General features: G+C 40.1%; 1 protein-coding gene across 1 annotated transcript in view; it reads right to left on the bottom strand.

Annotated features, from left to right (window-relative positions):
* The window catches only part of PHLPP1 (PH domain and leucine rich repeat protein phosphatase 1), a 64,575-nt gene that overhangs the window by 25,359 nt on the left and 24,971 nt on the right, over window positions 1–14,245 (bottom strand). The window contains 7 exon segments of the mRNA XM_017738599.1: window positions 217–372; window positions 4,160–4,255; window positions 6,121–6,166; window positions 6,169–6,180; window positions 7,802–8,004; window positions 10,011–10,241; window positions 10,778–10,924. Coding sequence (XP_017594088.1) covers window positions 217–372; window positions 4,160–4,255; window positions 6,121–6,166; window positions 6,169–6,180; window positions 7,802–8,004; window positions 10,011–10,241; window positions 10,778–10,924 — 891 coding nt within the window.

A 14,245-nucleotide genomic window follows, 5' to 3' on the forward strand; every position in this document is an offset into this window, starting at 1 on the left:
TTGGTGGGAAAAAAGAAGCAACCATATAAGGAAACAAAACCAGAATAAAAAGAATGTGTTTTGGTGAGTTGGGCAGACATCTGTTCTTACCACATAAGGCTTGGCAACTTTCAAGTTAGGGGAACCTCAGATTACCTGGTTCAAACCAGGAAGTAACACATAAAGCAAGGTTCATCCCATGCAAGTCAAAAAGATCAAATTTCTTTATAGTTTTACCTGTCTGCTTTCAAAAGCAGGTTAGATGGCAGTTCCAGGAGCTGGTTGTGCTGCACATCCAGGACCTCCACCTGCATTCGCTCGAGCCGATCTGGGAGCCTTCCTAACATGTTGTGTCCCGCCAGCAGCTTACGCAAGCTACTATTGTAAAACAACCTTAAGAGAAATAAAAAAACACCAAAAATGAGAAAAATTTCAACCAAAGAGTTTCTATGATAATTTAGATATGGTATCATGGTTCATTACAACAAAGTGATTCAGCTAACTGATTAGCAGACATGGTACTAATTACGCACAGATCCAAGAATGTCTTCCCACTCTCCACCAACTTCTTCAAAAGGTTTGCAGAGACAGGGAAGGAGGTTCACAGATGATTCAGGAGGGAAAGTAGTGACAAAGGGTTATTTTATGGCACTGTATAAAACATGAATATAGAAGCACGACAGCGAAGGAGGTAATTGCTAACAAAGGCTGCAGAAATCTGCACGTGGGATCCCCCTAGCTAATGCAAGCACTTCAGAAGTGGGGGTGAAATCACCAGTCACCCCACAAGCTTTATAGTGCTCTACTCATCATGTGCTGACTCATAATCCAATGCAATTCCCCACCCCCACAATTTTTCTTTTCTGCTAATACCAGACTTACATAAAGCCTCCTTTCCAGTTCTATGGCAAATGAAATTTATCTAATCGGCTTTACTTTCTTGAGCTTTTACAAGCAATAGGTGACCTGGAGTCCCACCCCCCTGCTCCATTTTTTGTGGGGCTGCAGAGAAGGGGAGGGGAGAAAAATAGCTGTTCTGATCAAACAGTATAGCTAACATTTGCAGGATAAACAATGGAATGAGGGCCATGCACCTAAAGACACCAAAAATGGAGCAACTCTCAATTTTGAAAGGAAACCACTTTCAGCAAATTAAGAAAAAAAGATTATTCTTCATCTGCCACCTGTCTTACGTCTGCCTTACATGCCTGCTACTGTACTGTTTAATCTGGCGAGCCCATGCAACATGCTGACCTGCTTCAATCAAATACTCTCAAATTACTCAGCATTAAAGCAAAAATCTTCTTCCCTCTGTCACAATGACCCAAATACGCATAACGAGCCTCCCTGCCCCTTCCCTACAATGCATCCCTACAATGCAATGGGATTATTGTGCCAAAATCATCAATCAAGTACGCTGAGTATTTTCCCCTTGACAGATACCGTCACTCCCGATATCTGCATGCCAGTGTTAACAGTTATCTCACTTGGCTGGATTGTCTGAGTAATGACCATGGAAACAAGTCAACAGCCAGCCCTATCATTCCAGAAGGCTCAACATGGGGTGAAAAGACTTACCAAAGTGATAAGCCTATCTGTTATGTATTTGTTATTTAACCACTTTTGGCTTACTCTATTTTTACTTGAAGATCTCTGTTACGGATTTGCCTTTATATTCTATTTTTTGAGACTGGCTAGTATTGTCAGCACCAAATACCGGGGTAGAAGGCAAAACTAGTTGACAGCAAAAAAAAATAAATTTCACTTTGAGGTTTTTTTGGGATGGGTGGGGGCAGTGACATTTTAAAATAAAAAAAAGCTCAAATTGTGGCAAAACCCTCAGAGATTTCCTCTTTCCACAATTCAGAACAACTGAGCAAATCTTTGGAGTTTTTTTGTTTTTTTAATTTGCTTTCTCTTATTTTTCAAGTCACACAAGCACTGAAGGAACTGGGCTGCCTGAAAAGAGGTTGAACCACCAGCATTTAACTAAACAAGCTCCTGATGAGCCTGGGACGCCTAGTTCTCAAGCTGGGTGGGGAACCAGGATGCTGGGACTGCTCCTCCATACGGGCAGCTTTCCCACTTGCCCAATTCCCACTGGAAGTTTTGGTGAAGTCAATAAAGGCTAAGGACAAACACATCATTCAGCAGCAGCATCTTCTCAGAAAACACAGTTTGGTGTAAGCATTCTACCAATTCCTTTAGTAAGCAACTGTTCAAGAGAACACAATGTTGAATACAAATAAATCTTTTAAAAAAACAGACAAAAAGGAACAAAAACACATACAAACATCTATTCCCTGATGGCAACAAGGTCATTTTAGCAACTCCTAATTGAAGCATTTCCTTTTTCTTTAGCAACATGATTTTTATGAACTTGTCCTGCATAGCTAAGACCAAGTATCCTTTTTGTCATTTTCCAGTACAGTTAAAGCTAGAACAGTTGCATTACAGTCCAGGGGACATTTTCCCTTTTTCCTTAATCGAGACAAATGCTAGTACAGAAACCTCCATCTCAACTGCTTCAACTCTGTCTTTGAGGACTATTTTTCTGTTTCAAGAGGCAAACGCACAGCATCAACTGTAGTTTGTTTAGATCAGATGCAAACTTCACCCTACCAGGAAACTGCTGGCCACTCAAGGCTTGAACATTTGTGTTTAAGTGTCACAAGCAGCCTCCTAGGAGAGCCCTGCTGATTCACTTCACAGGTTTTCTATTCTGTGTAGAAGAAAAAGCACACAGCAGTGCACCTGAACACACTTACTGAGCTTTTACTTGCTTTTACTTGCATTTACTTGATACTCAGGCATGTGGAGCCATTTGCATTAGAGTCCAGACCCAAATTTCCCCTGAAGTTTAATAGATATTCAAAACTTGCCTTGTGAATGGAACAGGACCTTAAAACTGAGCTGACTTATTAGGAGCTAAGCTATCTAGACATATACTACAAAGAAGAACTTTCAAAGATAAGCTGTTTCCTGGGGTTAATGATAAGATGGCAGGACAGACAAGTGGGATGTTGACTGTACCTAATTTCAGCTAATCGTTAATCTTCCAGAGATATCCGGTATGCCCTGATAGTCCTGGCCATTATGAAGTGCAAATGAAAGAAAAATGAACTTTTGCACCCCTACCTTCTGAGTAGGCATAGCTTCACTTTTTTTTGTGTGTGTGAAAAAACAGAGGGATTAATAGTCTGCATATCAGCCTGTCAGTTTGCTTGGTAAATCTCCTCACATCCTCTTCTGCCCGTATTTCTGAAATCTATTCTCTTCCCATTTCTGACACTAAAACGGACAAGTTACACCATCTTACACATTCATCTGACCCAGAAAAAACTATCATTCTTGGTTTCTGATGCTCTTCTGTGCTATACAGCTCCTTAAGGAAAATATTTGTACTTGATGATCCTTGTGGGTCCCTTTCAACTCAGCTTATTCTGTGATTTAGTAGCTCATGATACATGATCATCTTTCACAACATCTCTTTCAAAGTGTACAGAACAACCTAAAGTAACAGCTCTCTTCCAGTGAAGGCAGGAATTTAAAAATGCCCAATACCACCACCTAACCAGTATAACTCACTGGAACAGACAGCTGTCTCTAGAACAAATAATAGCAAGACCCATTTGTTATTTAAACTCAACTCTTATTTTTCTTCCTCTACACTTCTCTTCTATTATTTATACTTATGAATTTTAAGTTCAGACTTCTGGAAAAGAGATCATCTTGGAAGTGAAGGCAATTGCTCTTCTTGCAGGAGTTTACTTGCTTGATGAGGTTTTTACCTTCTTTAAACCCTTTTTCACTCAAACAGGGCTGTGAACTGGAGTCTCCAAGCATCACTGAAACTAAGTTACAAGTGCTGGATCTCTAAACTGTCATGTAAAGTTATGGCTGTAAATATTTAATATTCAGTATTAAAAATGAAGGGCTTTCCTGAACAGCCACATGAACAGCTTCGAAGTTCAAAGGCACTACTTTCTCTGCACGGAAGTAAAAGAAGAAAGGCTGGGTGGAAGCTTGAGGCATGATGACACCCCACAAGGTAAAAATAAAATCAAACAAAAGATAAAACAGCCCTGACAGTCACTGGAACAAACGAAACACTGAGTCAGCAATTATTTTAGAATTGTTTATCCTGTTCCACCTTGTGCAACTGGTCTGCAAGACTTACCGGGCAGGCAGCTCACGTATCTGATTGTGGCCAACATCCAACACTTCCAGTTTCCTGCTGTCACACACCCACTCAGGCAGGTTTTCCAGGTGATTTCTATGAATAAAGAACACAAAGAGGTGTAACTAAACAATAATTGAGATGTAAAGGCTATTAAGAATACAGCCTCAAGAGAGATACAGATACCTGCAGGAAACAATTCTGCTACATAGCATGCTTCCTGTGAGATTGTATCATCCCTCCTTCTGCAAGGGCACTACCAGTGCAGTCAGATCGTGAGTGAGGGGGCAAGAAAGCTAACAGCAGTGCTATCCCCACTACATGTGCAGTCACTAAGAAAGTGGAAAAAAAATGCTTCTAAATTTTCAGGGGAATATTAAGAGTATCAGAGTACCAAAGCTGAAATCTCTCCATGGAGAAGAAAATTTCTGAGATGCTCCTTGGAAGATATCACTCCCTACACAGTTGAAATATCTCTTCGATCCCTCAAATTCAGTCCATTCTTTAGCTACCTCACTGAATAGAGCAAAAATTTTTGTGTTTATCTTTCAAGCCAACTGTTTTGCTTTTCTCGCATTTGTCTTCACAGCAACTAACCCTTCTGGAAGCTAATGTCTTGGAGGCAAGGTTTTCCAAATACTGCACCGAAAACGTGCAAATAGGCACTGTGGGGCACTCCTGCATCCTGCCTTAAAGACAAAAATTAGCAGCACAGGATACATGGAGGAAATTGTGTGCATATGCATTCACATAATGACTACTTCAGTCAGAATACACAAATGCAAAACTGGGCATCAGATGATAGTCAGGCACTCGCAGACCTGAAGTTCAGGAATAGGATGCCTACAAAGCATGAATATCAATCAGTCATGTACTCATATCCTTTAGTTTATTCCTGCAACAGTCCTCAATCAAAATATGCAATAGCGACCCAACCCCTCTTCTCAGATAGCTTCCTTTCTGATCTCAAACTGACTTCCCAAATTCCAAGTGAGCCAAAAAGCTAAGGACATCCTACCCACTTAGTTCCAATGCCATCACTGAAATGAAGCACAAAAAGGGTTGTGTGATCAAAAGCATGCACTCTGCACCAATTTCATTAACAAATAAATGGAGAACAGAGCTTTACAAAGATCACTTTTCAATAAATCACTTATTTAGTTACACCAGTGTGTTACAATTAGGTGCACAGTGTGAGTAGCTCAGGGCTGATGAAACTTTCAAGCTGATGGCTGCTAGCCCAGGTTAGCTCACTAATTGTTATGATCACCCTCAACAGCATGAGTGCTTTAAGCATGTTTTTTAATGAATGAGATTATCGCTTCAAATGCAGATGAGTAATTTCTTAAATAAGACAGCCATTAAGCACATGTATAAATGTTTTCCTGATTCATTCCTGGAACTGTAAAACAAACTAAAACACCTCCTTTTCCATTTCTTCCCTTATTCCACGTTCCTCATTAAGGTGAAATTTACGTATGCATTCAAATGGAAACTGCAGACATCCCTGCAACAGCCAGGGCTGCAGAGAACTACGAGGAGCTGCAGGAGCTGCCAAAGTGATGAGTAAACTATCAAACTATCACCTACGCTGGGCTTACGATGCAGACACATCCAGAAAGTAACTTCTGTACAAGTCGCAGATTGGTGTGCATTTGAATCACCATGTTCTAACTCCGTAAGACAGGAAATCTTTAAATCATGGAAACTCTAACTATAAAGGAATACAAATTTTGCTCTGGGCAGTAATTAAAACAAAAAAATGTAAATTTATAAAAGGGAAACAGGAAAGAATTGACCAACAGGAAAAAAAAGCATCCGCTAACTCTGAAAATTAGTCTTTTCCTACCCCAAGGTCCAATTCCTACCCCCACTCCCACCCAGCAAGATGCCAGTGAATGTCACTGTTCTATAAGTCTCTGATTTATATTTCACAGGTCCAAGAAAAAACATATTCTTACCTAGAAATATCCATATAAGCCAGGTAATTAGGAACTGGATACACACAAGGTGAACAAGTTCTAGGGGAAAAAAAAATATATATATACATAGCAAGAAAAGTGGTGATAAAGATTTGCACTTAAATGACTGTTCTGTAAGAACTATTTTAAGAGCTAACACCCAGAGATTTCAGAGTATGTCAATAACCTAAAAAATTTCTGAAGATCTGGACCTTTGTGAACCCTTTGTGAGTTCTGTTTCTTTATTACATCTTAGTACATTTGCTATGCTCCATTGTACTTGCTATGACAGACACTGCATAACTGATCAGGGACAAGAAACTGGAGGATTTTAAAAGTTTCATGGCAAATTCTCATTTTTTCCATTTTTGTCACAAGAGCTGCAATTTCACCTCCACCGCCCTCTGCCCAGAAGAGTCAGTCACAAGACTGCTCTACTTTTTTCTCACTAGTCACTTGAGATCTAAGTATGGGAAGGGAACCTCCCCACTCTGGAACAGTAAGTTACAGAATACCAATCCTTTAGGTCATGGCAAGATCCAGAGTATTTGTCAACACATTGTATGAGCCTTGGCATGCCTGTGGAGTTCCCAGTTGCAGGCAGCCTTACAGATCTTTCATAACACAACTACAGCTAGTAATGTTATTACTGAAGCAATCAAAATAGGGTTAATATCCTAAGGTTTTAGGGAGCTAGTGCTTAGTATTAAGCTTAAAAAAAACCCAAAAACCAAACAGACATTTATTTAAGCCTACAGAAAATCATATGAAGTGCAACTGTAACAAGCAGTTTCTTTGGAAGATGAGATGAAAACAAGGTGGCAGAGGCTGCAACGAGGGGACAGCCAGGGGGAACAGCAAGACCAAATAGGCAGTTGGTTGCAAGACATGGGTTGACTTGGATTCTCAGCCCACATTGAACAGCACATGCTCAGATTATGTTAACTTTTCTCAGCTACAAAGATCCTGGCATGAATACTTAATGAAGGTGCAGGCTTAGATATTGCTAAGATGACAGCCTTTTAAAGGCAGTTCAGACTGCTCATCAAATTCACAGTTCTCCAACTTTGCATTTTCTTTATTCCATACTGAACTACTCCAAATGATAAAAATGGCGGTGCAAACTGAGTATTTTAAGTAATGCCAGTTTCCAGAGACAGATCAAACAGATCCTGTTCATGAAACAGTTATTCACCTAAAGAAGGCTGCATTATTTCTATTATCAGATATGAGTAATGAAGTTACCATTATGAATTTCATAGCTTTCTGGACAGGGTAAGCAGCTAAAGCGAGGAGCAAAAATATATATTGTTTTGGTTTGTCTCCCAACTGGCCACTTGTTCAAACTTTCTCAGTGCAGGGAAAAGCAGTAAATTCCTCATTGGTTTTAGCAGAGCAACACATCAATGCAACTCAAACAACGGACAAATTCAAGAACCCTCCCTTACTGACACAGAGAAGAATTTCTAAGGTGTTCTCAGGTTCTTAGACCTCCAAATTGTGTTATTTGAAACTCGCTTCTACAGCTCAGAACTGCCAGTAGCATGACACAGCACATGTGAAACCCTTTTATCTAGGACCACGTCAAGAGCCTCCCGATCACATGCACCGCACTCCAGAAGCACCCCACAGAGGACCAGGTACAATGACAATACCACAGCGGCCCTGAAAATGCACTTACCATTGCAGGAAGCGTACAGCGCTTTGAGAAAATACCCACTGATTTTGAGGGTCACCAGTTGATTCCGTTCACAGTGTAACACTTCAACGTTGTTAAAAACTGTTGCATCCAGCTCCCCAAGTTTGTTGTCTCGCAGATCCAGTTGGGTCACATGATGCAGAAAATCTATTTCATCAGCCTCCAATCTCCTGATTGAATTCAATCTTGCAGACAAAAAAAAAAAGGAGATTAGGTGTAGTTACGTGGCAGGCTCCTGCTGACAAACCACTGCCCACTCTACAATCAATCAGCTGCACTGGATTAAACTAGCATGCTTTCAGGTTCTGATCAAGGTTGATTTTTAATATTTTCCCCTTTGTTATGTTATGGTTTTCATCCTTTGAAAAGCAGGATGGATATGCTCTGTAGCTTTATCCATCATGACAAAAGAATGATGACACCAAGCTCCTTTTTTAAACTACTTTGAAAACTACTGATGAAAAGCTCTGCAAGAAGCTAAGTATTACTGTTACTGTGACTATAAAAATAAAAGATGATCTGGCTGTTATTTGTGCCCAGTAGTTTGGAAAAGAACAAAACCTCTACAGTTCCTGCTTGCCTATCATCTTCTGGAAAAATCCAGCACATACAAGTAACCAGCATGTATTGGAGACCCTTGCCTTACTGGAAGGCCATATTGAGATTTATGAATTCTCATGTATTTGCTTCTCGCCTCTCCATGTTCCACAGCAAGCATATTCAGAGACCTGAAAATGCGTGTTGAAAGAAAACAAAGCAAAAATTCAAGACAACTGGGTCTGACAGATAAAGAGGACGGGTTTTATACATCTTCACTGCAGTGCATTGATGCTGTCAATACACAGCAACTTCCCTAGAAGTTATAACTGAATGAGATTATCTATAACCCAGCAACTTTTAAGACTGCAGAGCACTCCAAAGAGATCAGTTCCAAATTCCCAGGTCTGAACAGAACACTAAAATCAGTATAGTAACTTCTGCTGGCCCACTAAGCCAGCTGAGCCCTCCCTAGAGCAGATAAGGACAAATACATGCAGTTCTGCTGTTGCTCCTGCTTTCAAAGCACTGCCCTCTGTGTAACAGTCGTGTTTTTAGAGTAGCTACATCTTCCAGTTAAAAGAATAATGGTAATATGTCCCCTCCAACACCACTCTTCTATTTTCAATTTGCAAGCAGTGCTTCTTTTTGATTTCACTGATGCAAAGCACTTCATTGTACAGCAAATACAATATTTACTATTTCAGGTAGTGCCACGAAGAACCACTGTTCATTGCCAGGTGCAGAAAGGATGCAACAGACAATGAGAGAGCTGGAACTGCACTGCTGGAATTCATGGCCAGGTCAGCCACAAGATCCCTTCTCTGAGGCCCATTTATTTGCTTTTAACATATGTATAAACACACAGACATATTTTAACCCTGCCAGAAACACTTCAGAATTTATCTACCTATTTTAGCTAAACTTATGCTGGCCCTTCTTAGACGGCAGTCTGACAACTACACAGCAGTACAATAAAATAAGTTTTATCTTACTTTAGCTTAACTATGTGGTTCCAAAATTCACTGTTATATGGACCTCATGGTCCAGGCTCTGAATTGAGTCTTGACCAGCTGATTGCAGAACTTGTCTTCACAAAAGACGGTAAGAATAGAGAACCATCTCATACCAGAGCCATTTGTAATAAAGATCTGTTTGGACTCTTCTGAGGGTAGCAATAAAATCATGTTACTCATGGTGCACAAGGCCTTTTAACATAGCAAGAAATATTAAGGTATCTATTTTTGCCCTTTCACTTTCAATGCCCTTTTCTTCACCTCACAAGTCTGTAACATTTCAGATAGAAGCTTTTTGGATCAGGGACTATCATGTCTATTGCACTAACACTGCAGCAACAAGAACTCCAGGAATCACAAGCATCCCAGGCTCTGTTTTGTTTGATCCTTAGGTGTAAACATTCATTCCCCCTAAAACACATTTTTCTACCTATTGATCACCCTAAATGCTCCCACTTCCTCAAAGAAGAGTGCTAAGTCATGGCAAGTGCTGGGAGTTACACAACACCACCAGAAACATGGTTCAGTGGACAAACACAAGAGATTTACACCTAGAGGCAATTCTGACAGCCAAGGAGAAGCCATTTCAACACAGATAATTTAGGCTCACTTATTCTTCCCCTTTTCCAAATACCTACCTTAGATCCACATGCTTAATATGTGGCATCCTTTTTAACACCTGTAGGTTCAGGGTATCCATGCAGTTTCCGGACATACAGAGCTTATCCATGGCAGTCAGCTTCTCCAGCACTCCAGGAATGTCAGTGAACTCATTGAAGGACAGACTCACATAGCTGAGTTGATGCATATGCTCCAATTCATCAGGAAGGGACTGGAGAAAGTTGCCATCCAGCAAAAATGTCTGCAAGCTATTAGAAGAGGGGAAAGGAGAGTGAAGAAAGTGAGTGACCTGTTAAATCACATTTCCTTCCTATAAACACACAAATCTGCTGCAGTTACAGTGACATAAAATATACAAAAGGGCAGCAGAAAGAAAAATGTTAATGAATAACGCTGTAACATCTGCTACAGAAGATATCCACCAAATAATTACAAGCTTTGGCAACTATGACACGTAGGCTGTTAGACAGTTCTATCTTCAAACATCTCCAGAACTACAATTTGTATGACAGCTGAAGAACATAAGCAAGAAGGCTTAAAGATTTTCTTCAGCATGAAGGTGACCCTTGTGCCAAATGCTGGAGACTGGAAGAGCTCTGAGGCACAAAGCGTGCTTTCCCTCCATCCACAATTGCTTCCAGATGGATCTACAAGCCAGTCTACTCTGACAAAAGCCAGTACGTTTAAACTGTTCCTCATAGCAGGAGTATGTAGAGGCATGAAACTGCTTGTTGCCTTTACTGTTCTCAGGCTGTGTATGTGAAAGTTATAAGAAAGTACTTGCTTGTGCATTTCGCCTACAACTGCTGGAATGCTTCTGAGGGCATTGCAGGACACGTTGAGTTCAGTCAGGGTTGGGATACCACAGACTGCCAGTGGGAAGTCTCCTAAGTTATTATTCGAAAGGTTAAGGCTCTTCAATTTGGTGAATCTAAAATGAGGTAAGAAAAAGTAAAGGAAACAAATAAGTAATCCACACCAAGTTGCCTCACAATAATTAATACAAAGCAAGTTTGGTTATGTAAATACAAATCACATGCATTTTTAGTTTATATGCTCATAACAACCAGGGAAACTACCAGGCACTCAAGTTCAACACCACTTGTAAGAGTTCACTCGTGTTAAGCTGACAAACAGACCCTCCTGAATAACACATTAAATGTATTTTGCAGTGAGTGCAACAAAGAACAAACCCCTTGCCATCCTTATGATATATTTCACTTCTGTGGCATCTCACCATGTACTAAAGCATTGCTATTTTCCTGAACACATTTTTTTGGTAGTAGAACTACCGCTGTGACACAGGTTACAAGGTACAGGGAAACTCTCAGACTATTTGAACACTAATTATTTGTGGTGCTGCTGACCTGTGCTCAGGTCCATTCATGTTTGCCTTCCAAACAAAAATTCTCATTAGAATAGACTGGTTTGAATACAACTGGGAAATGGGTTGAATTAAAACAGAATTTAGCAAGGCTTCTGTAGTGACAGAGGCAAAATTTTGTCCTTGACATGTCACAGAACTCTTAAAAGCCCCTTGATTTATCACATCAGCCAGAAAAGCAACTTGCATGTGTTTGCCTTATTAAAAATGACCAAAACCATTTAAACAAAAAACCCAAGAAGGGGACAATCCAATTAGCCAGCCTGCATGTTCAGCAACATTATTATGGTTGCCTGACAACCACTGGGAGGTGTGCCTAAAGCCAAGTAAAAGGATGAATGAAAAGATCTGTGTCAGATTCCGATAGATGGGAGGAAGTTCCTTTTCTGGCACGGCTTATACCAGGACATTTTATTTGGACTTAATTTTCCCTTCATTAAGGATCAAGTCCTTTACTTGTGTGAGCAGGCTTTTACATAACTTGGCAATGGAAGCCAAACTGCACCTGTGAGTGCTGCTATTCCACATAAAAGTAATCTCCAGCAGCATGTGCCAGTGTATCCATAGCCTCTGTATCAGCCCAGCACATTCCTACCTCAGGGAACTTTGTCCTCCTCCAACCAGAAAACATGGACAGCAAATGCATCAAGCATTAAAAGGTTAAAGAGTTTTAATAACAAGACTTAAAAATCCCTAGCAGCTACGGAAATCAACTGGCACACACCTTTAGTATTACCTAAGTCAAACTCATGTCACTGACTAAAATTCAACTGAAATCATAAGCAGCACCTTTGTACAGTACTTCAGTGGGGGCTGCTGAGCCCCAAAGACAGGCTGTAAACACATAACATTTACACAGGCTGGCAGCAAGCAAGGGAATGCTGTACTCTCTAGTGGTATTCTGGTGCAATGTTGGCAGGAGAAAAAAAAAAGAAGAAAAGTCATTGCCAGAGTTATCACAAATTTTGAACACCCTGTGCCATGCTGAAGGCAGAAAAGTTTGGAACAAAGTTAGATGGAGACTAAAGGAAATCTTGGAATCAAATTAGTGCTGCAGGGGAAGAAATACTACTGTGCAGAAACAATGACTAGTCTATCTCTAAAGGGAGAACTGTAAATTAAAAAGGAGGCAAGAGTAAGTTAACTGATGTCAATAAGGGCTGCTAGCCAGAAAAATAAATATGCACATTTTTAACACTATACCTTCATAGTCCTCTATTTTGAGAGAAAGGACTTAAAAATCTTGAACCTAGAACTGAAACACACAATCCTGGCATTTATCTTGAAGACAACTGTAGGTTTATGGCACAGATACACTGCCTTGAAATTTGGGGTGTTTCTGTGGTGGAACAACTGTCTCACATCATCCTCAAAGTTAGCTGCAAATACAAACAAGACTGCTCCAAGCAGTGGACTCTGAGCCTTTAGAATATTTTTTCCCAGTATTTAGGCAAGTACAAAAATAGTAGTAAAGATAGGAAGATTAAAGCAAAATAACTAAGCTGCTGGAAAAACATCAAAACGTAACCTTTCCAATTTTCAAGCCAACCATGAAAAAAAATTAACTCATTTAACAATCACACTGAGGCTACAGCCTTTACCTGTGCCACTCTGTAGTCTCAAAAGGATAGTCTCAGGGCTTTTGTCCACTAAACAATATTCTAGAAAATCCCAAACACAATATTGAAATAAAATTACAGAAGATCAAACTAACAGAGGAAAGAGGACTGGGGCAGCAGGTGGTAAAAGAAGCTAAGAAGTACAATAACTAACTCCAGTGTAGTGTTCAGCTTCAAGGTTTTCTGCATACATTCTTGGGCATAACTGCCCTCGGTCAAAGAGGGGGAGGGAGGAAAAAAACTCCCCTTCCCCAACATATCTGGATTACATCTCCACTACTCTAATGTATGTTGTGATGTGTGCTTATGAAAGGTCTTTGATGAGTAATCTAACTACTCAGGACACAAACTGAACTGGTTAACAGGTCTATGAAGTACGTAAGAGAGGATAAATAGTACATCCAGTATTGGATAAATTCGTACAAAATGCACATAGAAGTGTACATCAAAAAATCCACAAATGAAAATGACTTGTTAAATCCTATTTACAGAAACACTGAAAGACAGACACCACAGTCTTAGTTAAAGTTAAGAGACTAATTTAAGACATCTGGCTGGAAGGAGGTATCTTCTTCCCCCATTGCAAACACATTCACTTAGAAAATGCTAAAGTCCTATTTCTTCTCATGGAGCACTGTCAAGTGCAGAATATTACTGAGCCAAACTAGCAGGCATTTCCTCAAAGGGTAAGATCTAAGTCTACCTCTCATCTTTGGTCACTCACTTCCCACTATCCACATCGCACACAGGCTGGTACACGTCCATTATGGAGCACTGCCATGCTGCACATTTAAAATGCTGAATTGTTTATAGTGCTTCTTATATCTGGACAGATTTACAGTCAGTCACACCAGTATCACTTGTACATCACATCAATATAAATAAGGTAGGAGAGCAGTATTTACAGACTCAAGTTTTCTGCTGTGGCTGAGTTTGCAAAGCGTCAGGCTTCCAATAGACTTTACAGTGCAACATCTTTGCTGTTCTTTCACATTCAAATCTTTACTCCTATCAGAAGCAGGCACACACAACAATGCTGCCCACATGGCATTGCTAGAAAGAAAAAAAGGCGTAACATTGCTCGTTTGAGGCATGACAGTGTAATAACCTCATATCAAGTCCATACATATGCTTTTTGTCCTCTTCTCCCTTCTTCCACAGTTCCAGATTTTGTTATCTCTTAGTAAAAGTCAGCCTGAAGAACAGCATCTCTCAATACACTATGCTCAGTTAGCTTACTAAGCTTTCT

Source organism: Corvus brachyrhynchos, unplaced genomic scaffold (genome assembly GCF_000691975.1).
Source record: "Corvus brachyrhynchos isolate BGI_N302 unplaced genomic scaffold, ASM69197v1 scaffold237, whole genome shotgun sequence".
NCBI classification, from domain to species: domain Eukaryota; kingdom Metazoa; phylum Chordata; class Aves; order Passeriformes; family Corvidae; genus Corvus; species Corvus brachyrhynchos.